The sequence below is a fragment of the Microcebus murinus genome, chromosome 1, assembly GCF_040939455.1.
Source record: "Microcebus murinus isolate Inina chromosome 1, M.murinus_Inina_mat1.0, whole genome shotgun sequence".
NCBI lineage: Eukaryota > Metazoa > Chordata > Mammalia > Primates > Cheirogaleidae > Microcebus > Microcebus murinus.
In genome coordinates this window covers 62,812,692-62,838,845 of record NC_134104.1, presented here as the reverse complement: position 1 = coordinate 62,838,845, position 26,154 = coordinate 62,812,692, and the positions used below count along the sequence as shown (strand labels likewise).

Here is a 26,154-nt window from a genome sequence, read left to right as displayed (position 1 = left end):
AATAACTTGCTTTTTTCCATTTGCTTACAAAGGATCTTTTTTGATTGCAAAAATAATTTCCGTGTTTTAAGACCTTGGATTCAAGACAACACCTTTCCTGGCTTTGATTTGTAAAGAAGCAGAATGGTTTAGTGGAACGAGGCTGGAATTAAAGTCTGGAAACCTGGGGCCAGGCCCCAGCTCTACAACTGTGAGATCTTACAACAGTCACATGTAGCTGTGAGCCTCAGTTTCATCTTCATCATGGGACTGTAAATCTGGAAGGTCCTTAGCAGGACCCCCTGCCTGCCTATCTTAAAAGACTTTGGGGATCAAAAATGGTAGTAGAAATTACACATTAATCAAAATTACTGTCCAAGTATTAAGTATCATTATTGCCAGTCAATGGCTGACAGTTGTTCGGAGAGAAAGTTTCTACCTGGTAGAAAGTTGGGAATATTCCTGATCAGTCTTTTATCAAAGGAGTTTGCAATGTGAAATTAACCATGAGACCAAAATTCCAGAGCTCGGCTTGCAACACACATAATGAAAACGACATGGAGGCATGTCAGGGAGATGATGTGGAAGGATAAATCTAGAAACCTAATGTTTCTCCGTTTGAAGGCAGATATTTTATTGGTTTTTATCAGTATATTTGGGTGTCCACACTTCCAGAACATATCCCCTATCCCACTCAATCAATTACAGTCTGACAGGTACACTCGGACTTTTATGGGTACATACTTTCATGATAATGGACCTGCCTGTAGCCTCATACTCGCAGAGAACATGCACATGCCAACGTGGCTATCTCTGCATAGGTGAAATTCTCATGCAGCTTTGGAACCTAATTCTTAAAATCATTACTGCAGTAAAGCAAACAATTCTATTTCATTTGCAGAACTGCATTGTACCTTGTGACCTCGCCCTGGGTCACCTCTTGGAGCTGTCCCCCCTCCCTGCACCTTACTGCCTTGATTCTACCCTGCAAGGGAACCTCGAAGCTCTGGTGTCAGACCAAGCTGTGTTCCGTTCCTAACTCAGCTCTCACTAGTTATGTGGCCTCCACATGTCACAGAGCTTTTCTGACTCACAAATCCCTCTGCATCTGTTACATGGGACTGAAAATGCAGGAATCTGCACAGAGGTTGCAATGACAGAGATACCTGTGCAGGGCCTTATGCAGTTGTAGGTGCTGTAATTAATATTAGCTGTGGGCCCTAAGCCCTTGCCACCCCTGACTAGATTGCAGCCTTAGGTTTCTCTGCTTCCTGCCTCTCTCCATCCAGGCTGCCCTGCACTTTGAATCAGAATTTCAGAATTGGAAGACACCTGACACAAATTAACATTCCAAAGCACCACATTTTTCATGTCACCTGTCCAGTCCCAACCTTCCAGGGTCCTCACTGCCCGTGGATTGGTGGAGAGCCCCCTCCATGCCACCCCCTGCTGCCCTGTCTCTCCACGACCCCCACCCCCACCAGGCAGACATCACTCTGACCCAGAAGCATGCCGTGCCATGTTCATCCCCTCTCAAAGTGTTCTTTTCATTTACTCAGAATCAGTCACTCTGCAGATGGATAAGACCATCTACCACCCTAAGTAATTTTCTAGGCAGCTTCGGGATGCACCTGATACTCTACTGCCGGAGAAGATGGTCTTGGGGAAGGGCATTCAATGGCACAAAGGTCACCTCTTTGGGGAAATTGTTTTCATTGCTGGTTTCTGCATTAAAGCAGGCCTGTGGATGGGAAGAACTGGGGAGGGCTGTGAGGCTGCAGGTGAGACCTTTCCCAAGGTACCTATGTCTGTGGGGTGCCCACCCTGTCGCCCTGTCCTTCCGCACCGCGTCTCCCTGGGAGAACCGCTGGGCTGGAGCTGCAAGCGCCAAGACTGTACTTCTGCATTGCAGCTCTGGGCTGTGGGACACAAAGAGAGAGATTGCCACCTATTGACAGATATGTCACCTGCAAAGAGGAATGATTGTGTAACTGGTGGCTTCCCACCTCTGTTTGTGCTCTTCAAACAGGCTCTCAGTATTTTCATTCCAGTGTAGGGGAGGACAGGGGAAAATGAGGACAGGACAGCCCAAGGTGGTGATGACAGTAAGTCAGTGGGAAAATTGTCAGAAACTAAATTGCGCACTGTAATCTTAGCCACTTTCTGTTATGTGGCAGGAGCTCTCTAAGGATCATTTCCCACTTCACGCATGACAAAACTGCGGTTTAAAGAGTGCCTTGCCCACAATCATGGCAAACACAGAATAGAGATGGCATGTGGGTAATTCAGATCTAGATCTCTGATGCACTTTCTCCTGATACTTGCTTATTATGCAATTCACATCCCCATCATAATTTCCTTAACTTAAGAATATGAAAATTAATCAAATATAAACTGATTTCCTCTTGGTTGGGCAAAATCCTAGCTCTGCCACTTTCTTGTTATTTAAGTCTCAGTTCCCTCTGGGGATAGCAACGATAAGACATTGGGCTTTAGGGCAATATTGTAGAACTTAAATAACATACAATAAAAATCACTTAGCAGGATGCCGGATATTTATAAATGGGAGCTTAGCTACCTGTGGTCTGAAGATACGGGTTGGAATTCTAGCTCCTGTTATTTCTAGCTTTGGGACTTTGAGCAAGTTATTTGACCTTTCTGATCCTCAATTTCCTCATCTGCAAAGTGGGGTTAATAATAATAATATACGTGTTGTTGCAGTGTTGTCCACGCAGTAAGATGAAATCATGTGTATGAAAATGCTTTGTAAATTTTAATTGTATTATTCAAATATTGTTACAACTTAAATAAAAGGTGTCTGTTTCTTTAAATGGATTTTTGAGAACCTTTTTTGAAAAATGACTTGGGTTGAATTCAACCTGTAAGTGAAAGCTCTTAGTTTTAATACTCACTAAAACCAGCAGTATAAGATACAAGGAGGCTCCATAAATGCCACAAGCTTTTCTGCAAGCAGCTCCATAATGCATTCCCATCAATAAGGCTTTTCACAGGCAGCTTGCTTTACGGTTTATGATGTACTTCCAAATACATTCTCTCATTTAATCTTTACAAGGCAGGGCAGGTATTTACCCCTGTTTTACAAATGAGGAAATGTGAGGCTCAAAGAATGAAAATCACTGGTTAAGGACCCGGGGCCAGTTAGTGGAGGTTTGTGGGTGTTTGCCTGTGGGGCTGTGTGCGGTGTGTCTGAGTGCAGGCGGCTTCTGCACGAGCTTTTTTGTGCATCTGTGTGTCTGGGGCTCGTGTGACACACCCACAGGGCGTGCATATTTCTCTTTATCCCTTGGCTGGAGTGGAGGGAGGAGGAGAAGATTTCTTTTTACACTTTTAAGGGTCAGCAGTAGCCCCTTCCTCTTTCTTTTTAGCGTTGGCTTACACTTCCAGGCACAGTTTCCACAAGAGGGCCCTGCCTGGAGAATATGCTTGATTTCATCTCCACTCCCTGTTTAGGAAACAACAGCTATCCCGTCTGTCCTGCCAGCCAGTCTGGGAATTACTTCTTCTTTTCTTCCCTGCCTGCCAGCTTTATTGAATTCTCCTTAGCAACATCCAGAAAAGAATTGGTTTAGCAACAGCATGGGAACCAATGAAACGTGAGCATGGGAACAGTTTCTAGACCAATGGGAGCCCTGCACGGCAGGCAGGCGGCTTAGCACAGAAAACAGTAATAACCTGGAGTTTGCAAAGCAGCCTTCGGGTGGCAGCAGACCAGCTGTATTGGACTCAGCCCCTCAGCTGTAAAGCATCTACTTTGTTTTTTGCTTTTTTTTTTTTTTTTTTTTTTTTTACCTAATCTTGGATATGAAACATCTACCAACTATAAGAGTTTTACTGTTGCAGGCCTGGTGGGTGTGAGTTCTCTGTATGACATGACAGACATGGCCTGGAGGGTGGACTCTTGGGTTCTAGCCCTGCCTTTCCCACAGCTGGTCCCATGACCTCATCGTGTCTCCTGCCGTCTTTGTTGGTTTGGTCACAGCCAGTGCCCGCCTAGTGAGCTTGGGCCTGGAGGTCTCTGGTGACTCTGTCTGCCCGGCCAGTCAGAGCAAGAGGTTGGAGACATTACATTGTCCTTTATTTAACCACCACTACTTCTGGGCTGAGTAGAGAATGAGATGGGGCTGGCTTTCTGCCACCGGTGAGTGGGAGGGAAGGGATGTGCCCCCAGCAGATTGTGCTTGTCCATACCCACATTTGCAGGTGGCAGGCACTGAGACCGTCCCCTGCTCCGTCAGTTCTGCTGCATATGTCTGGACAGGAATGCCGGACCAGCACATGGTCTGAGGATAGTTCTACTGTCTGTCAGGTGGTTTGGCCCTTAAGCCAGTGGCAGACGTGAACAGGGGCCGAATAGGTCCAGAAAGAATACAGCAAATCTGTGTTTCCAGTGTTTTACCCATCCCTCTTTTGTCTTTGAAGTGACATTGCCTTGAACACCTCTCAGTAAAATTTGGATCCTTCAGATATTCATATTTCTTTTCAATGTTTTCCATTTCCACCTGGCTTACTCTTCTCATCTTTAGGAGTCAGACATCGTATCCTCAGACAGTCCCATTTGATCTCACCCCCCAGCTCGCTGGCGCTCCTGTTGCTGTATTTTCATATTGCTTCCTAAATGTCTCTTTCTTTGTGAGTTTCCTCTGCAAGTCATGGTGCTTCTTAAAGACAGGGAGTGCTGTCCTTTTTATCTCCAGCCCTACTCGCAGCATTGGTGTAAAATAGGTATGCTCAATAAACATTTTTAGAAGAAAGGAAGCATGCAAGAAAGGAACTCTTGCTCTTTGAGAAATAGTCTTAGGGAGAGCAGTGCCTGGGAATGTGGCACTGGCTGTGAGCGGTGACTTATGGCTGCTCAGGACCCTTCACTCGGAGCCATCACCCCAGACCAAATCCCAAGCCTGAAAGGTAATCACCACCATGGGCTCATCTCAGTAACACGGTTTTCTTTATGATTGTGTTTTAGGAAGAACTAAGAAGCAAATCCAAGATCTGTGCCAACGTGTTTTGTGGTGCCGGCCGGGAATGTGCAGTCACAGAGAAAGGAGAGCCCACCTGCCTCTGCATTGAGGTAAGTCCTGCTGTCAGGAGCCAGGTGACAGTGTCCGAGGCAGCGTGGCTGCTTTGAGGGAGCCGCCAGTCAGCAGGGCAGCACCAGTGATTTCATCCTTTGTATAAAAGCATCCTTTGTCCCTCTGAAAGACAGGTGGAATTTTTATCCCTAGGGTTAAAAAGCAGATGCCTGATTTTTAATGCAGAGATATTTTTTCTTTTTTAAAAAATGTTAAGGTTTTTTAAGTTAAAAAATTGACACTTGCTTTATATAAGTCAAATAGTACAGACATAAAATTAATAATCTTCCCTTATAAGCCTCCATAACCCTGTTAGTAGCCTGAGGTAACCAGTGTTAACAGTTTGGCATATATTGTTCCACGTGGTTTTATTTCTACATTACTATAAACATAGGGTTTCCCCCTCTTTTATACATTTGCTTTTTTTCTCTTTTCTGTCAAGCCAACCCATAACCTGGAAACACATGTCTTTCTGCTAATTAAATATGCCCAATTTAGCCTCCAGGTTAAGGATCCTGACCCATTGCTTCAGAAAGGAGGCATGTCCTGTCTGCTAATTTGATAGGGTGAAGGGAGGTGTCTTAGTAACACAATACCTGAGACTGGGTGATTTATAAATAATAAAGATTTAATTCTCACAGCTCTAGAGGCTGGGAAGTCCAAGATCAAAGGGATTTCTGGCGAGGACCTAGTCCCTACATCTAAGATAGCTCCTGGAACGCTGCATCCTCACATGGCAGGAGGCAGAAAAGCAAAAGGACCAAATGCCGTGTGAAGCCTCTTTATACAGGCCTTAACCACATTCACAGGGGAGAAGCCCTCATGACCCAATCACCTCCTGAAGGCCTCACCTCTTAGTACTATTGCATTGGGGATTAAGTTTCAACATGAATTTTGGAAGAGACACAAACATTCAAACCGTAGCAGGGGGTCTATTTCCTCACTGAATAGAAAAGATGACCAGGATTGGCGCAGAGGGCCATGGGTGTCTGGGAGGCCATGGAGTGCCTCCAACATCCAGTAGGGCAGGGCCCAGGGCTTGTTAGGTCAAGCCAGAGCTGAGGCTCCCTGTGCCTGGTGGGGTAGAGGCTCCAGCTCTGCTGGTGGGGATCCTCTCCCAGGATGGCTCTGTGTCTGGGTGTCTGTGTGCATGCATGTGTGTGTCAGTGCCCATGGCTGCACAAACATCCCCCTGTGGTCTGTTTCAGCAATGCAAACCTCACAAGAGGCTTGTGTGTGGCAGTAATGGCAAGACCTACCTCAACCACTGTGAACTGCATCGAGATGCCTGCCTCACTGGATCCAAGATCCAAGTTGATTATGATGGGCACTGCAAAGGTGAGGCATGCTCTCACCACTCTGTGGCAACTGTGGGGAGCCAGGGGGCAGAGCAATGTTGCCTGGCTGACCACATGGCCTTTCTACCATGACCACAGCTGCCCAAAGCTGTGGCGATCACCCAGATGGTTGGAGATCCTTCCTCTCGGCACTCCTGAGCCTGCTGGGTTTGCCCAGGCCCCTGCCCAGGGCTTCCTGCATCAGACGCCCAGAGGGGCTTCCAGCACTGTCTGCAGCTGGATGGCAGATAAGGCAACCATGTCAATAATTGCCACCAACAGGAAGTCCTTCAGTGAATTCTGTACTTTTTTAGAAAGTAGCTAAATTGTACTTTTCCCATGCTTTCTAATTTGGGTATCTCTCAGCCCTGGTAGAGTTATGTTTCCTCTATTTTGTGCTGAAACCATTGCCATTGGAATAAGAGGGAAGGAGTCCCAAGCTTGTTAGCTAATTAGCTAATTAGACATCAGCCCCCCTGCCAAGCCCCAGCCTGCCCAGCCCCTCTCAGCCTGGCATTCCTTGGAGAAACAAGAAGCTTTAAGCAGGTGATGGTTTCCACTCCATTCCCTGTCCACAATGTTTCTCTAAATGAATTCTCAAAGTCCCCGTGACCCCTCAACCCAACAGGAGGAGGTATGAGACCAGGAGGGCCACTCAGTGACCCCAAAATGGTCAAACAAAGCAGGAAAAAAAATATCACCACACTTGGGCCCTGGAGGAAGGAAAGGAAGTAAAGATTCAAGATAAAATGATGAAAAGCTTACAAATAGTGCCCTAAGTATGGGGCGGTTTTAATCCTAGAAATACAGAGAGATTTTTTTTCTTTACTTTGCATTACACATTTTCTCCTTTTATCTTGCAGAGAAGAAATCTGTAAGTCCATCTGCCAGCCCAGGTAAGTGGCTATTTTTCCTACAGTGTGCAGCTTAGGGAGGAAATTCTTTTCATAACAGAAATTCTGTGTTTCACAATTCCTGCCAAGCTCACAAGATCTTCTATGTGTCAGAACTTGTGACCCAGAACTGATCACTCTTCAACACAACTCAGAAAAGCTGCAAAACTACATTTTTCAGGTGTTTGCCAGCTGAACTGATTGGATCAGAATGTTGGCTGTGTCTTCCCATTTTTGCTGAGCAGTGATTGAACAAGAACAGGAAAGCCACTGAGTCCTTCTTTCACTGCCCTGCATGTCACAGAACTAGCAGAATCAGAAGACACCACTCTTTCTGAAAGGGAACAATGGGAAATGCCAATAAGACTTCTTATGGAGTTGTCTATTAAGAAGAATTAAAATTTCATCATGATTTATAGTTACAGAGCTATTCAGCATATACTTTGCTTACATTCCCACAATGACTTTGTGAGGTAGATCTTACTGTAATTATAAATGAGGAAAATGAGGCTCAGAAAGGCTAAGTGAATTTCCACAGATCTCACAGCTAGGAGGTGGAAAAGTGGGAGGAATGCCTGGATTTTCATTCTCCTGGCCCAGTGCCCATCAAGTGTTGTCTTCCATGGGTTCCCTTCTGCCAGGCCTTTCTGTCCTCTGCTTTCCCATTCACTGACTCTCAGACTCCCTTATTGTTTCCACGTGGCTTGCAACAGCTGTCCAGAACAGGGGCTTCCATGTGGCCCTTCCGTGGCCTCATGTTCTGTTGTTTATAATAAAGGATGATGCAGGTAGTGAAAACTTTTAAGTGGGAGAGTTTTGATTGACCCAGTTGGTGAGAAAGAGAGAAACGGTAAATAGAGAATCAGAAATCCAGTGGCCTAAAGGATTATACTGTTTTCATTTATTTATGGATTATTTCAGCTCATCTTTGAGCCAAGAGAGCTGCTCTATTGATTTTTTTCCCCCCTCAACTTCCTAAAGTTAATGAAAATGTCCTTTATTTTTCTACTCTACTTATTTCTCACCTATGCAACCAAATCTCTCCATTTAAATATTCTCGAACTTCATAAGTGCTTTAGAGATGTGAGCTTGAGTCCCGGGCTAGACACTTCCCAGCTGTGTACCCTGCACATGGTAACCCTGTCTCCGTGGGTGCCGTGATGATCCAGTGCGATGACATGTGCAGAGCCCGGGCACTGAGCCCCCGTGAAGTACCTGCCAGACGACACGCACCTGCACCTCAGCTGACATTCTCCCCTTGCCCGCAGTTGTTTGCTATCAGGCCAACCGCGATGAGCTCCGGCGTCGCATCATCCAGTGGCTGGAAGCCGAGATCATCCCAGATGGCTGGTTCTCAAAAGGCAGCAACTACAGTGAAATTCTAGACAAGTACTTTAAGGTAATCCACAGAAAGGAAGCTTGCTCCTCCTAGTGCCTGGTCACATCCTTCCAGACTGCCTGCTTGGAGTCCTTGAGTGTCCCTACAGATTGTCCCAGGAAGCAGGAAGCTGGTCAGTTGCTTGCTGACCAGCTTGATTGGTGGGAGCCGGCTTTGGGATCTAACACACGTGTGCTGCTCCCTTTGGGCAATTAAAGGCACGAAGGTCTTAGAGAGCCCGTCAGTGTCGTAAGGCCTAGTCCTTTCCCTGCCCCATAGGACACCTTTTGCAGCTGGCTGCTAATGCAGGATTCCTTCTGATCTCACCCAGACCCGGACCACTTCAGCCCTCTTTCCCCTGCAGTGTGACATTCCTCTCAGTCGTTAACTTGACTGTCCACGGCCTAGAGAGCTCCTTCACCTGGCAAGGATCACTGAACTGGCATTCCATTGGTCCAGAGAATCTTCATGAACCTAGATATTGCTGTTTTCCATCATAATTAATTAAAGAGACAGAGCAGGAGAGATGCTACTGAAGGAAAATGGAGGAGGAGATGGTATTTAGCAATGAGTGGGGTTGCCATGGCATGGAGATCTTTCAGAGCGCTGGAGAGGTGTTAGAAGCAGCAGTTAAGGGCACTCCTCTGGCTGATTGACAAGAACACAGACACACACATAGGTACATCACACTCAAATACACATATCACACTCGGGAGCATAGAGGAAGAAGACACACACCCACAACATGCCAGACACACATACGCCACACACACAGATGCACACCCTACACTGAGACCTGTCCCACATGCAGACATGCATTCGGATACCCACATCCCCACATAAGCCCCTTCACTGAGAGACACAGATCCGTAGGTGGTGGATGCCGAGATGCTGGGCTCTGGACGTACGCTCCCTCACGTGTTTCCAGGGCCTGCTGTCCCAGGGCCTAACCAGGCAGGACTCGGGAGTGACTCCAGACACCTGACGGGCTTCTTGGCAGCTCTGAGGTCACCCAGTACGGTCAACGCCCATCTAGTGTGTGGATTTCCTCATTACAGACCCCACAGATAGAGAAAAACTGGGTTGGGTTCCAATGGATATTTGGTCCTTAAAGACTTCGTTTGTGTTGTTTTCATATAGAGGTTTCTCTTCTCTATGGCAGAGATGAACTCTCTCTAGAATCCAAGTTTTAGGGGTCGTACTCAGATGAAAAACCATAGCCCTCTTCACTCTGTCCTCTGTCTTAGCCACTCCCACGTTGCAGACCCCTTGGCCAAAGTGGTTCCTCTTCTGCAGAAAAACACACTGTAGTGCTGAGCTGGGAGAGCTGGATGGGAGCAAAACATAACTGAAAGAAAATGATTGTTCAAAAGCTGAGTGAGCAGTACCTGCAGGGCCTGTTGTGAGCGGTGACTTTGCCCTGCGATTACGGCATAGGAGCTGTGGGACCCAGGACACATCGTCCAAGGGGCCACTTGGGACCTTGTAACCATTCTTGGGAACCCTTTGGTGGCACCCTGCCTCAGGCATGGCTGACACCTGCTGTTGGATCTGATTTCCGAGTACCTGGGCCACACTCCCCCACAACCCGTCTCCACCTCCTCCAGCAGCAACTCGCTCCCACAGGCGCCCTTGTGAACACCGCGAGGCCCCTAGAGAAAGTAGCTTTTCTCTGGAGCAGTCTCACTCCCAGCTCAGCAAGCTTGATCCTGACTGACAGCCACAAAGCTCGCTCTTCCCAGATGCTCTGGCACTGTCTTCCAGGAGAAAACAGGGGTTTCACTTTCTACTTTTGATGATTATCAGAGTCCTACATGGCGCTCTCTTCAAAGGGATACTCCTCCCCCTAGGTCAGCAGCTGCCTGTGGTGAGAGATGTGGTATCTCAAAGAGACTTGCTGAGCCAGTGAATCTCTCTCCAGCCCAGCCGGCATTTCTTACATCAAAATCAGCCAAAAACTAAATCTAATCAGAATTTGGATAGAGCCGAAATCTGACTTTCACCTCAACTACTGAGTCAGTCACTATTTCTTAATTGAAAGCATAACAGAGTGAAGAAGGGAAGACCCAGGTAGGAAGAGCCTTCCGGGACCGTGTTGCACACCTGTGTGGCTCCAGGTGGCAGACACCTGGTGGCCAGGACTGACCCTGGAGCCAGCCTTGGCATCATGTCCCCCATTTCCCCCACTGCCATACTGACATCTTCCTGCCTTTCCTCAACCCTACAGTTACATAGAAGAAAAGTGTTGTTATCACAAATACAGGCTGTGCATCCTTAACCCAAAAATTCAAAATCCAAAATGCTCTAAAATATGAAATTTTTTGAGCACTAACATGATGCCACAAATGAAAAATTCCACACTTGACCTCATGTGATGGGTCACAGTCAAAACAAAGTCATAACTCTGTTTCATGCAGAAAATTATTGAAAATATTGTATAAAATTACTTTCAAGCTAGGTGTATAAGGTGTGTATGAAACATAAATGAATTTCGTGTTTAGACTTGGGTTCTATTCCAAAGGTATTTCATTATACATTTGCAAATATTTCAAAATCCAAAATCTGACATGCTCCTGATCCCAAGCATTCAGATAAGTGCCACTCAGCCTGTATAGAGACAAGAAATGCAGGCATAAGGAGACACTATGCCATTGTAACTGGTCAGCTCAACAGAGGCTGAATGAATCGGGTTGGTTTGTGATGCAAGATCATGACCCCACAGGCAGATACCCCACCCCATCCCAAGCACTCCAGGCTGTTTCTGGGTACCAGAATTCTGTGTTCCTGTGGATTCCACATACAAAACTGGCCAGGGGAGACCCAGCCAGGCCCTAATGAGATGAGAATGCAGATAGAATAGAGCTCCCTGCAGCTTCAGGCCTGGATTTGGGTCCCACTGAATTTGAAGTGTGTGCACAGCACTACCTTTTGAGAGTTACCTGGACTGGAGTTTCCAGGTTCCCACTGGGGCCCTCTGGCACTGGGTCTGCAGCCAGTGCTGGACTGTTCCCCTCCCTAAACTCTGTCCTCAGGCCCTCGTGATGTTGGGGTCTCTGAGGGTTGCTCCTGTCTGCCCGGCTCATGGAACATTTGGACTCAAGAAAGTCCTGTGCTACTAACAATGGCCCCTGGCCAAGCACATTTAATTATTTTCCATTAATTAATCAAGACCTCACTAGGTGAACACTTAGGGAAGTTTCCTCTGGGTGAGTGTTCACTGAATAAAGAACATCTGAGACCTGTTCCTGGCAATTAGGACAAGAATAAATAGGTACTAAGCAAGGGCCTAAGAGTTGCCTTGTGTCTAATACCTGTCATTATACATGCCATGGAAAGATTATAACCTTAGAGTCCAACACATGTGACACACGGCTGTCATGAAAGGGAAATCTGTAGCTACATCCTTCCCTTCTACCCAGAAACCTGGAGAGACTTTTCTTCCAGAATCCTTTGCATCATCTTGGGATACCCTTGAGAGTAACATGGGGATGCTGATCATTTCCCAAGGCAGCAGTATGAGGCAGCCTATGGAAAGAATTTGGGGAGGAAAATTGCCCTGGGAACTCGTTAGGAGAGCAGCAGTATCCAACTTGGAATTTGCCTCCTGCAGCTAGGGCCTGGGCATCTTGTATGGTCCCCAGCAGCTGCAGTCTTGGTTTAGCATCTTTCCATAGAGATAACAATGCCCGAGCTCACCACATTGGTGCCTTGTGCTGGCAGGATGTCAGCTGGGTCATCCCAGCCTGCACTGGGCAGTCTGTGTCCTGTGTACATATCTGTAGTGGCCCCACAGCACAGGGCAGACAGGTAGGGGGCTCTGCCCCAGCCCTGCCTGCAGCTTATTGGTTTGGGGCCTTTGCCTGTGAGTTCTCACTGATGCGGTTGGTTACAGGCACTAGTGTGAAAGTTAAGCACTGAGAACAGGGCTAGGAGGCTGGAAATCAAGCAGCAAGATATGATCCTGCGACCCAAAAGTGAGCTGGAAGGTTGCCTGCATTGCTGTTCCTGAGCAGCTTATGGGAAACATGCATTCTGGGCCCCATTGCAGAGATTCTGATTTGCAGCTTGCAACATTAGACTCTCCTTACCTGTTCATTGGGGTTGAGAACATGGTGTGGTGTTCTGAACCCAAGGGTAAAGTCAAAAATGTTTGTAGGACGGTGTCAGAGATGGGGCTTCTCTTAGGCACCCCAGGCTTCTGGGGCAGTTCAGACCTCTATTCAGGATGCCCTCCTGAGCTGATTCTGGATATGAAAGGCCCTCGGTGGCCTTTTTTGCTGTAGCTCTCTGAAGCCAGGCCGGGGAAGGGTTGAAACATGCAAGAACGAGATGAACCAGAGATGGTTCAGGCCGAGGGGAGCAATGATGGAACTGGGGTTCTACAAAATGTTCCTATAAGATCTCTTGATGCTCTTTCTAGAACTTTGATAATGGTGACTCTCGCTTGGACTCCAGTGAATTCCTGAAATTTGTGGAGCAGAATGAAACTGCCATCAACATCACCACCTATGCAGACCAGGAGAACAACAAGCTGCTTAGGTGAGAGGAGTGAGGGGTCAGGGAGGGGTCCCCAAGGGGAATGCTGCCTAGGAGAGGGGATTTGAACCCCTTCCTACCTGCAGAAGAGCCACCAATGCCAATGTGAAGTGAAAAAGCAAGGTGGGAATTCTGCCCTATTCTATTCTATAAACATTATGAATATATTGAGTCCCACTGATATCTGATCAAATAATTATTTTGGGTCAGAATTTGCAAGAAATAGAGGAACATAATTTTAAAATAAATTGTCAGGGTCATTTCACAGCAAGGTTGTTTCTGAATGTTGTGAGTAATATTTTACTACTTAATTTTCTGAAGGAATTACGTTAATCTATTATTTCACTGTGGATCTAAAATAGCTTTAGTTCTGATTATTTTCAGTTTAAAATGTTTTATTTCATAGTTCACAAAAAAATTGTAGGTACAAGACTCAAAGCAAATAGAAAAGGCAGCTTTCAATCACAAAGGAGACAGTAGTCATTCAAACTCTACTGTGGAAGCATATTTAATGTACACTCTTTAATGTTACACATAAGTAATTTTAACTATGCAGTCCAAGTTCTGGGGTTTCTATTAGTTCTGCATATATAAGACACTTGTGGTCAAGTTTTAAGATTGGTAAAGCCAATTTCGTGCTGCTTATATTCTGAGTACAGATTTCACTATTACACATATATGATGCTAACTACAAAATAGTAATCCTCAAAGATCTTCTCGTTGTCCTATATTCATACATTTGTAATCTGAGTCCGTTTGCTAATTTCCCTTCTTGTAGTTACTCTTCAAATTACAGTAGTTATGCATTGAGTTCTCTGTGCATCTTACCCACCTCCTTTATCCCAGCCTTATCATACTTTGCCATTCTCTTCTTTCTGGAAATAACCAGCACAACAATTCCAGTGATAATTGCTATTGTCACTACCACTAGGGCAGCAATGACACCAGCCTCTAGAGCCTGCATTGAGACTTCAAGTGCCTTTTTGTCAACATAGTAAATTAAAGTTTGATCAGGATCCAGATCCAGTTGTTCCCCATTTACTCTCTGGTCCATTTTCTTAGAAGAATGGAACAAGGATTAAACCTTGAACACCTTTTTCAAGATAATAAGTCACATCAGCTATGTCCGCATCATTCTGAGTTTTCTGAGAAGAATTTTGTATCAGATCAATAGGAAGGATAGTATTATTCTCATACAGAATATCTGTGATGAATTTTGGATCCAGCTGATAACAAGTTGCAATCACTTCCTGAAGCGCAGTCTGCAAACTTCGAACATCATAAGGTTTTTCTCTTGCTTTGTGTTTTAGTTCAGTGATGATCCAGAAGGTCCTCACTGATCTGGAGCAGGTTATTGCAGTGTCCTTGTCAGTTCCTCTGACCCCAGCGGTGTTCACACACCAGCATGTGGCCACGCCTTCGCACTGCCTGGCTTTAAAGAGCCGCCCACTCATCACGGTCGAGGTCACAAAGCCCGTCATTGTTGTGCAGAGCCCCCAGGTCTTGCTCTTCTCCAAGACTCTGAGCCAGTCTCCTCTGCCTTCATCACCACACATTTGGTAGCCAGTTTTGAGCAAATGACAGTATTTTGGTGTACCAATTGAAATACACTGGCATTGACCATTCTCATTCACAGAGCAGTCTGGCCAGCTTGTGGTTTTCACAGAGACATTCTCTGCCTGCCGGAGCCTGGCAATTAGTTCTGATTTTTAAAATAATCAGTGCTATTTCATGTACATTGTCCTAATTGCTACAAATGTATATCCCTCTCCTTTTTTGGTATTATAAATACCAGAATAAATATGAATAAAAATGACATTTTGGGTGTGGTTCTGGTACACCAGTAAGAATTAAAAATAGGAAAAGCACCTCTTGTGTTCAAAATAAGTACAAAGCACAGCTTCTAGAAAGATTCTTAATAATAGTCCATGGCCTTAAAGTATAGAATCTGTAATTCCTTCATATTTTGATAACCTGAAATTAGATTTTTTTTCTTTTTTTTTTTTTTTTTTTGCAACTGAGTCTCACTTTGTTGCCCAGGCTACACTGAGTGCCGTGGCATCAGCCTAGCTCACAGCAACCTCAATCTCCTGGGCTCAAGCAATCCTTCTGCCTCAGCCTCCTGAGTAGCTGGGACTACAGGCATGCCCCACCATGCCCGGATAATTTTTTGTATATATATTTTTAGTTGGCCAATTAATTTCTTTCTATTTTTAGTAGAGACGAGGTCTCGCTCTTGCTCAGGCTGGTTTCGAACTCCTGACCTCGAGCGATCTGCCTGCTTCGGCCTCTCAGAGTGCTAGAATAACAGGCGTGAGCCACCGTGCCCAGCCTGAAGTTAGATAATATTTTTATCAGTTTCAACATTTGGTCCTCATAACATCCCAGTGAAGGAGGACTTCTTGTCCTTCTTTTATGGATGGGCAAACAGGCTCAGAAAGGTTGGATAACTAATTCAAGGCCATGTGGATAGTAAGCAATTGAGCCAGGGCTCAAATCCAGACCAAGGGGAGAGTGATGGACCTGAAGTTCTATAAAGCTTTTCTCAAAATCTTCTAGAGTGGTGATTCTTGCCTGAACTCCATGTTCTTTCAAAGCCCATATTCCTTTCATATTATCTGTCATATCTCTTCTATTGTTATTTTCCTTGTTTGGTTGACTTGACAGTTATACCACAGGGAAGGGCAATTGCTTTGGAAGGTGTGCAGGTATGAAAACATTTTGTCAATCAAGGTAGACAAAACCATTCCTGAAACTTCAGTCATCTTAAGAGGAACATTTGAACAGCTTGAGTGATCTGATGCCCAGGGTAACAAACTAAGTCGGGTTGTAAGTCAGGATGGATAATGGTGGTAGCAGGTCAGTGTAGAGAGAAACTTTGTCATTAACAGCCATCTTCTTGGCAACCTATGGAGGCCCCAAGTATATGTGATCCTGATGCTTACTTCCTTTCTTCCCGAGTGGAGCCGAGGTCTTGCTGACACATTTCTCCTGTGTTCTGTTTCAGAGGACTGTGTATCGATGCTCTCATTGAATTGTCTGATGAAAATGCTGACTGGAAACTCAGCTTCCAAGAGTTTCTCAAGTGCCTCAACCCATCTTTCAACCCTCCTGAGAAAAGTATGCCTCACCTAAGAACTAGAGCGTTGTTTGGGTTGCAGGCATTTGGTGGGGAGAGACAGGAGATTGGTGGAACTCTCTAGAGCTAGCTGAGAAAATCCCCTTCCATGATTCTAGATTGGCCCCAGCCCATCATCCCCATGGTGAAGTTGGGGCCCCAACATCTATAGGTGATGGTGGCGTTTGCTCTAAGATTCAGTGCCTCCGAGGGACAGGCAGCTGTTGTCTGGGAAAAGGGTAACGAGTGCAGACTGTGGCAAAGATGCCCTCTTCTACACACACAACTAAACTGTTGCCCTTCATTTCTGGCCCAACAGAGTGTGCCCTGGAGGATGAGACGTACGCGGATGGGGCTGAGACCGAGGTGGACTGCAATCGCTGTGTCTGTGCCTGTGGAAACTGGGTCTGCACAGCCATGACCTGTGACGGTGAGCTGTGCCCCAGGCGGAAAGAAGGAGCAGCAAAGAGAGAGCTTCGTGAAATGAGCATGAGAGAAGTCGGGGTGGGGATGATGGGGAAGAGGGCAGTGGCTGGGAGCAAGGAACCCGGGGAGCAAGTGACAGACCCAAGCTTGTAAGGTCGAGCTCCGAGGGCAAAGCACTTATCCCATATGCATTAAGTTTGGAAATCACTCCAGAGGCTTTGGATACGAGAGTACCAAACCCAGGGCAGGAGTAAATGCTGACATGAGATTGGAATAATAATAATGAATGAAAGCAAATACTTATTCAGTGAAAACCATGTGCCAGGTATTTTTCTAAGTACTTTACAGATTAACCCATTTAATCCTTATGACATCTTAGGAAATACTATAAGTAAAAGACTCTGGTGATTGGAAGACAAAATGACTCCTCTTGCCATACCCGGGAGAAAAAGAAAAAAAATTTGTAGAACCTCCTTTCAACTAACAGAATTGGGCATCCTTAGAAAAAGAGAAAGAGCAAGAAAGTTGAGGTAGTTGAGATATGGGCAGGGTGGGCTGGGGAGACAGAGAAGTCAGAGAGTTTGGGGGCCTATGCGAGGGTACAGGGCGGGTTGGAACCACGAGGTTGCCACTGGGGTCCTGGGCTACGGTGATGCCAAAGATACAAGAGGGGCTCAAATCAAAGCCAAGTGCTAGCAAATAGCCAGGGATCCTTCAGATTGGAGGCAAGACAGAGAAGGGTGTTGAAGCCGGGTCTGGAATGGAGTGTCACATTGAGTTTGGGGAAAAAGGTCAGTTGGAACCAGATGCAAAAGTTATACCAGGAGGGGTGAACCTAAAGTCATATTTTAAGAAGTGAACTGAGTCAAGAAAGAGCAGACTGGTGCCTAGGATCATGTTCAGGATGATCAGGTAAAATAGTTACCAGGAGACAGAGGTCAAAGACCCAGGAAAAGGTTCTTCTAGACAAGGAGCCCAGCAGTATAAGTGGAACCCAGCACTATCCAAGGGATCACTGGTCTACCACTGTCCAGGGCCAAGTGTCTTTTCAGTGTGGGAAGGCAGAAAGCCAACCTAACTCCAGGGAGAGGTGAAAGAGGCTGTCCTGTTCTGGCTCTGAAAAGGTAGCTTTCCATTTGAAAGACACAGGCAGTCGATGTGCAGCCGGCTTGTAGAGCCATATCATGATCATCTGGATAATAATCCCCATCACATTCATCAGACAAAATTCAAATTATCACCCCCATGGGATGTTGCCCATTTCCACAGCCACACAGCTACGCACCGCTGGTCCTCCCTCCCTGGCTGGCCAGGTCCAGAGCTCTGTGTGGGTATAAAGAGCAATCCAGATGGTGGTGCCCCGGGGCCTGAGCACATCTTGGTATATAGGCCACGGATCCGAGAGGAAATAGTAGAAGTGGCATTCCAAGGCATTTTCAGGTTAGTACCTGAAAGTTAGTAGTCTGGTCTTAGATCGCAAATCTCAATGGTATAAACAAGAATGGGCATCAAGATGTGAAGCCAGGTAGAGCCAGAGCCAAGGGAAACTGCCGTGAGGGGCAGGTTGATGCCAGTGTCTGGAAGACATGTCCGAGCAGTGTTCCCTAAGGGTAAATGTTATGCCCAGCAAACGAGAGATTCCTGGGCTTCATCCCAAACCTACTGAATCAGAACTTGCAAAAGAGTAGCTTGGGAACCTGCGTGGTTTTTGGTTTTGTTTTGGTTTACCACTGTGCAAGTTTGGGAAACATTGCTAGATGCAGTGGTTGTCAACCCAGGCTGCACATTAGAATCACCTAGAGATACTTTAAAAAAAATACTGATGATGTCCATGTCCCACCTCACATTGATTACATTGGAATCTCTGAGCGTGGAACCTAGGCAGTTATATTTTCAAATGTTCTCCAGGACATTTCGAGGCTGAGAACACTGCCTCAGAGGAATTTTCTGAGTCAGGATCCAGGTATTCCTGCAAGGCCAGCCCCTGGCAGGGATGTGCTGAGCAGCTGAAGGGGACACCAGGAACAGAGGCCAGGGAAGAGTGGGGCTAGATGCTGTGTTTACAGTGTGTTACTTCGGAGGTGTCAGTTACATGGGGGACCCCTTATGGCTTCATGCTCAGAGAAGTGTGGGTAATTCACCTCTCCTTCCACGTGTTAAATGGGAGATGACTTGAGAACCTATAAGGTTGATCTTGGTGGGATCTCTCACTGGCTTACCATAGCCACCACTGCTCTGAGCTTGAGTTCTTCTTGCAGGAAAGAATCAGAAGGGCACCCAGACCCGGACAGAGGAGGAGATGACCAGATATGTCCAGGAGCTCCAGAAGCACCAGGTGAGTGGCAGCCTCCATGCTGGTTCAGGTACTGCTGCTGCCACCAGGCCCTATACCACTCAGACACTGCCTGCTGCCCCAGGAGACAAGGAGACACACTCTGTTCAATACAGTGGATCCTGAATAATGCCACATCACTTGTACTGTTAAACCATGATGCCAGCAATTCCCTGTGGAACCCTTGAAGGGTCCAATAGGTCCCAGCAGATGTAGGTTAAAACTTGGTGAATGGCTGCAAAAGTAAGAACCAGCCAGGTGGTGATTTGCAAATGAGGCGGAAGTGGTTAGCACGTGAGCATGCTTTAAAGAAGCATGAGTGTTTCCTGCCGTGACCAGGGCCCAGACATGAAGACTGTGAGCTCCTCGAGAGCAGGCTCTAAAACTTGCTCACCACGCACCCTCGCATCTAGCTGGCCTAGTATGTAGTCAGCACTCAAGGAGTGTGAAATTAGTGGATTTGAAACACAGCAGGAAGGATTGAAGTGAAATACCAGTCTGGCTAGAAAATAGCCTGTGATTGACAAAGATTCTGTTTTCTGGAGACTCAAGAAGATAATAAATAAGCATTCTGTTCAGGTTTCAGTTATTCAGTTGAAGGCCTCCTTGCAGAGAGTGTTCTTAGCAGAATAGTGATCCGATGACATATTATGGAAAGGTCAGACTCCCAGGCCTGTCTTCCCACAGGGTTACTGTGTAGTCTTAACAGAAGATACTGCATCTTATACTACCTGTCTGTAGACTCTGTCTAGTAGTGCGAGCCTTTTTTTCTGACATAGAACTTTTTAAGGAATATAATGATCATAAGAACTGCTAAACTATTGAGATGAAATATTTGACATGAGTAAAAAGAACTATTAATATTAATAGTAATTTCTCATATTTATCAATTATTTTTTATGTGAATTTTGTTGTTATTGTCACTGATAGTGTAGAAATCTCATGTCAGTTGTTTAAGCAAAAACAGAAACTTAGTCTTTTGCTTTTCTAGATTTCACCAGTTTTGAGTCCTAAAATGAGTTCAACCCCATAAACAGGGAAAAAAAATCATAGTAATTACTATGATCTAGGATAGAGAAGTTATCCTATAATGGGGAATGAATTATAATAGCTAACATTTTTAAATATCTGTTTTATGTGAGTCCCCTCAGAAGCAGATGCTGAGGCAAGGACTCGAGTGCAAATAGTTTATCTGGGAGGCAACCCCAGGAAACGCCGAAAGGGGATTTGGGAAATGAGTGGGGATAATGAGTGTGTATTCAGGCGTGTTACCACCCTGGGCAAGTGGAACTTAATCCTTTTGGGGGACTCTGGGAACAGATAAGCAGGGAGGGAGCTGGGGTATTTCTACAAAAACTCCCATCATCCAATGCCTGAGGCTGTTACCAGGAAACATTAATTCCCTGGCATTTGTGACCTGCCAGCATGTGCCGAAGAGTGGGCTCTGGCAGCCAGAGGAAGCTCTCAGGGAAAGAGGCGCAGGCACTGGCAGTGAGACGTCAGGCCAGTGTACACCGAAACATTAAATTCAAGGCGGATAAGGATGGAGCACCAAGAGTATCTGCAAGCCACAGTGCTATTGTCAGTTTTTTTCTATTTTTTTAATTGAGATAAAATTTGTATACCATAAAATTCACCCATTTAAAATGTATAATTCAGTGGTTTTTAGTATATGCATAAGATTGTCAACCATCATGACTGTCTAATTCCAGAACATTTTCATCATCCTCAAAAGAAATCCCAAACCCATTAAAACTCACTCCCCATTCTCCTCTTTCTCCAGTCCCTGGCAACCTCTAGTCTACTTTCTGACTGTAGATTTACCTATTCTGGACATTTCACATAGATGGAATCATACAACATATGGCCTTTTCTGTCTGACTGCTTCACTTTGCATGATGTTTTGAAGGTTCGTCCTTGCGGCATGAATTGAGACTTCATTCCTCTTTATGGCTGAATAACATTCCATGGTATGGATATACCGCACTTTGTGTATCCATTCATCAGCTGGTGGATATTAATATTTAGGCTGTTTCAGTTTTTTGGCTCTGATGAATAATGCTGCTATGAACATTCTTGCACAAGTCTTTGTGTAGGCATATATTTTCATTTCTCTTAGGTACATACCTAGGGGTGGAATTACTGGGTCATATCATAACTCCACATTTAACCTGTTGAGGACCTGCCAGACTGGTTTTCAAAGTGGCTGCAACCATAGTACATCCTCAGCAAAGTTCCAATTTCTTCCCATCCTCACCAACATTTGTTATTATTACTTTTTGTTTTAGCTGTCCTGGTTGTTATGAAGTGCTAGCTCATTGTGGTTTTGATTTGCATTTCCCTAATGATTAATGATGTTGCACATCTTCTTATGTCCTTATGGGCCATTGGTATATCATCTTTGGAGAAATGTGCCCAGGCACTGTTGTAAGATGTGGTACTTTATTACCCTCATTTTGCAGTTGAAGACACTGGGACACAGAAGTTTTCATAATATGCTCAAGGTCCCAGAAGGTCACATAGCCATGACTGAAGCTCAGGCAGTCTGCCTGCAGAGCCTGTTGCTCTTAACACTTTTTTGGACTCGTTGGATCCAGAACAGTTTGTAGCATTTCCATTTAGTATCCTTTTCTTCATCCTTAAAGTGGGAGGGATAATTTCTGATCTGCTTGTTTCATAAGAGTTCAAATGGGGTCAGCTCTTAATTCAGTAAATAGCTCCTGCATGACCATGTCATGAGTAGGACATGGCTTTTGCCCTCTAGTTATTCATCCTTCATGGAGGAGCCACAAAGATAAACAACTAAAATTCCACGTAAGTGTGTGTCTGTCAATGCTGTCAAGTCTTGAGGACTAGAGAAATGTCCATGATTTTTTAATGTTTCCATGATGTTATTTTCTCTTGCATCTCAAAGGAAACAGCTGAAAAGACCAAGAGGGTGAGCACCAAAGAGATCTAATGAAGAGACATGTCAGAACGGTGTCTGGAGTCCGGCACCTTCTCTTCCACTTCAGCGCTGAGTCCAGTATACGCGAGTGTCTGCTACAATCGCCAAATCACCAGTATTTGCTTGTATAGCAATGAGTTTTATTTTGTTTATTTGTTTTGCAATAAAGAATATGGGGGTGGCTGGCTAGGAGGGGAAGGGCCATAGCCTTCATTTCTAGGAGTGCTTTGAGAGAAACTGTAAACAGTGCTCTGGGGCTGGAGGCAAGTAAGGAAACTGCATCAGGGGTGGAAGAGGAGCAGACCCAGATCTGACCCCCTTCCGAGTCCACTGCAGCTGTGAGCAGGCTGCAGGGAGTGGACACAGTGCCAGAGAGAACTTAGCAGGCTGCGCCTGGTTGAGGGTTTTGGGAAGCTCAATGGAAAGGAACACGTTCTGCTTCTGGCCCCTTCTGGTTGCTGTCAGCACGACTGACCTCCAGCATCTGTGCTTCTCTTGGTCCCAATCACTGCCCTTAAATACGCAGCCATCCTACTAGTTACCCAGTGTCCCTCAGACTTGGATGGAGTTTCTGGGAGGGTGTGTCCAAAGGATGCAGATACTTGTATACTTCGAGCCCCATAGAGACCTAACCAAATTTTTAAAATACTTTTTACCAAAGGTGCTATTTCTCTGTAAAACACTTTTTTTTGCAAGTTGACTTTATTCTTCAATTATTATCATTATATTATTGTTGTTGTTTTTTAATATTTTATTTTCTTGACTAGGTATTAAGCTTTTGTAATTATTTTTCAGTAGTCCTACCATTTCAGAGATGGAAGGAGTTTGGGGTTCTTCCTGGTACAGAGACCTATATAACCCAGATGCCCCCCACCCTGCCACATACTACATGCAGCCTAGAGTTCGCCCCCCTCGCTTCCGCGGGTCAGCTGTCTGCCAGAAGAGCAGGGGGTGCCTTCCGCGGGTCAGCTGTCTGCCAGAAGAGCAGGGGGTGCCTCAGAAGCAAGGAGAAGTATCTTCATACAAAGCTTTCAAGATCCAAAAGTTAACTTGCTTTTATTTATTCTGAGAAGTTCAGGCAAGTCAGTATTACGCAGGATGGTCACAAGTGCAGCTAAGCAGGGCTTCAGATATCCCAGCTTACCAATACGTTCATTGATCTACCGCTAACTAGAAGAGTGACTTTGGCCCTGCCTCCTTCTATATCTGGGCCTCAGTTTCCTCAGTGAGTTTGTAAGAATGCATTAACCTTTAATTAATCAATGCATTAACCATTAATTAATGGATTAATGCATTAACCATTAGTGCTTTTAGTTTGATAAATTAAAAATTCTGTGGTTCTGGTCATGGGTCCAGCGGGAGACAGGTTCCTGTGATTTTCCTTCTTCAGAATACATGAAACCTTGTTAGAACAATAAGACAGCCAAAAACAAAATGACCAAACCTGACCTCAGCCTGAATGACCTTGCAGGTTGTGCTGGGGCGGGCATAGAGATCTCTGGGTAGAGCCTACCCAGTAAGAGAGTGGAAGGAGCCATCCCACTTTGTCTTCACATTGGCATTTCATGTTTAATCTCTGTTTGGAAACAAAAAGAGCTTTTCCTTTAAAGATGAGGAACAAAAGAAATTTTCAAATTCAAGAGGAGGGAAAATGGAGACTGAATCTTAAAACTGTGATTGGGGAGAAGTCAGTTGTTCACAGTCAGCCCTGTGTCTTTTGACCTCTGTCATTAATAACCACACTCACCACCATGTTTAAGATGCATTTGGAATAACAAAGACTAAAATTGTGACATAAGATCTCATTTGCAGAAAGCAGATTAAAGACCATCAGAAGGAAATTATTTAGGCACAGGCAACTGGGAGAAACATGTGCCAAAAATGGAATTCCATCTAAATTGTTCTCGTTTGAAAGGAGAAAATTCTACTTTGCTTAGCATTTCAAGCTTTTATGTATCATCCCATTTAAAAACTCTCTTTAAACCCCACTTGTGCAGTCTGAAATGCAGCTCCCTGTCCAAGTGCCTTGGAGAACTCACAGCAGCATGCCTTAATCAAAAGCTTTGCCAGCTCTTGGACACTATGGGAGAGGGCAGGAGTACAAGTTTGTTTAAAGCAGGAAACCACAGTGTCTCTTCACTAGTCACATTTAGAATAGTGGTTACTATCCAAGACTACTCTACCCTGCAACATTGAATTCCCAAGAGCAAATCCACATTCCTCTTGAGTTCTGCTGCTTCTGTGTAAGTAGGGCGGCTGTTGTCTGCACCATGGAATCACATGATCTGAGGACCATTCATGGAAAGCTGCTAAATAGCCTTGTCTGGGGAGTCTTGCATAGAGCTTTGCATGGGGCAAACAAACAGGATTAAATTGGGTTCAGTTCCTTCAGCCCTCTAAAAGCATAGGGCTTAGACTGCAAGCTTCCTTGGGCTTTCTGTGTGTGTGTGTGCGTGTGTGTCTGGTTTTATAAACATTACAGCATCTGTTAAGATCCAGTGTCCATGGAAACCTTCCCACATGCCATGACTTTGGACTCTATCACTGTTTTTAGAAAGCAGGGCTCCTCCACCTGCAAATAAGCCCATATGGACAAGTCTTAATGTCTTTCCTTTACACCTATGTTTTTAAATAGTCAAATTTCAAGAAACACTTTGAACAAGTTTCTGTTGCCTGTGTGTTTGTGAAAATGTATTTGTATTTAGTAGGCTTCCATATTGCATTTAACTTGTTTTTGTTACTCCTGATTCTTTTTTTTTTCCCAGATACTATTGACAAATAAAGAAATTAAAGTAATAGTTTTGTTGGTTTCCTTTGTCCCAATTGAGGCCAAATAATATGTTGTGAGAACATTAACTATTTACCTCATAAAAGTGGATTTGAGTTTCAGGAGTCTGAAAAGGGGCTGAAGAGTTTCTCCTGAAAAGTGTTGGGACTGCAGCTGGAAGGGAAAGTTCCTCGGGGGCTGTAGACCAAGCTTCTTTAAAAAGGTCATGGATGGTGGGTCTGGGGTAGGGAGTGATGAGAAGTCAGAGAGTGTCTATGTCCACTCAGGCTGCTATAACAAAATACCTTAAACTGGGTAATAATAAACAACAGAAATGTATTGCCCACAGTTCTGGAAGCTGGGAAGTCTAAGATCAAGATGCCAGCAAATTCCATGTCTCATGAGGGCTTGCTGTCTACTTCAAAGATGGTACCTTCTTGCTGTGTTCTCACATGGCAGAAGGGATGAACAAGTGCCCTCAGGCCTCTTCTATAAGGGCACCAGTCCCAATTCATGAGGGAGGGTTAAGCTCTCATGACCTAACCATCTCCCAAGGTCCTCACCTCTTAATACCATTGCATTAGGGCTTAGGTTTCAACATATGAATTGGGGTATGGGGGACACAAACATTCAGACCATAGCAGGGTGCATTCCTGTATTGGGAGAAGGTTGAACTAAATGACTCCTAAAGCCTCCATGGGTCTTAAGAGACTGGAATGGCATCCAGTGAGGCTGGCTGCAGGTAAACTTGTGAGAAGCCAAATAAACATAAGGTGGTACAGGGAACATGGAATCGTTGCCAGGGATGGGTTGGATAATCTTAATGGCTTTTCCTCAATACACATTCCATGGAAATAAACATTTCCAAATGGACTGAATTAAGATTCTGTTCTGCTCATCTTAGAGACACATGACAAATACCTGCTTTCCAACTTGCCATGTTTATACCTATCATGCACTCCCTACCTCCAATAATTCTGTTTTCAAAAAAATACATAGTTGTTGAGGTTTAAGGTTTCTTCATTTCAGTCACACGTGGAAGCCTTGTTTTCCTAAAGTAATAGCCAGATCACCTTGATTGGATTGGGGATATTATCCAAATGCTAATCAAATATTAAAAGGCATTCTCTTTGGTTATGTTATTGCTACAGATTACTGATGTCATATATCACAGTTTGAGTCTTCAAATTTTCATCCTTTCTTTTATTTATTTATTTATTTTTTTTGAGACAGAGTCTCACTTTGTTACCTGGGCTAGGGTGCCGTGGTGTCAGCCTAGCTCACAGCAACCTCAAAGTCCTGGGCTCAAGCGATCCTTCTGCCTCGGCCTTCTGCCTTGTTGTTTTATTTT

At 45.0% G+C, this 26,154-nt stretch overlaps 1 protein-coding gene and 1 pseudogene across 1 annotated transcript in view; one reads left to right on the top strand and one right to left on the bottom strand.

Moving 5' to 3' along the window:
• Window positions 1-24,830, top strand: part of FSTL1 (follistatin like 1) — a 51,972-nt gene extending 27,142 nt beyond the window's left edge. The window contains exons 3-11 of the mRNA XM_012780550.2: window positions 4,964-5,068; window positions 6,278-6,407; window positions 7,270-7,302; window positions 8,568-8,698; window positions 13,098-13,216; window positions 16,221-16,333; window positions 16,651-16,761; window positions 19,016-19,092; window positions 22,004-24,830. Of these exons, the coding sequence (XP_012636004.2) occupies window positions 4,964-5,068; window positions 6,278-6,407; window positions 7,270-7,302; window positions 8,568-8,698; window positions 13,098-13,216; window positions 16,221-16,333; window positions 16,651-16,761; window positions 19,016-19,092; window positions 22,004-22,048 (864 nt within the window). The 3' untranslated portion in view covers window positions 22,049-24,830. The remainder of the gene's footprint in view (window positions 1-4,963; window positions 5,069-6,277; window positions 6,408-7,269; window positions 7,303-8,567; window positions 8,699-13,097; window positions 13,217-16,220; window positions 16,334-16,650; window positions 16,762-19,015; window positions 19,093-22,003) is intronic.
• Window positions 13,891-15,838, bottom strand: LOC142874334 (epithelial cell adhesion molecule pseudogene; annotated as a pseudogene).
• Window positions 24,831-26,154: the final 1,324 nt, after the last annotated feature.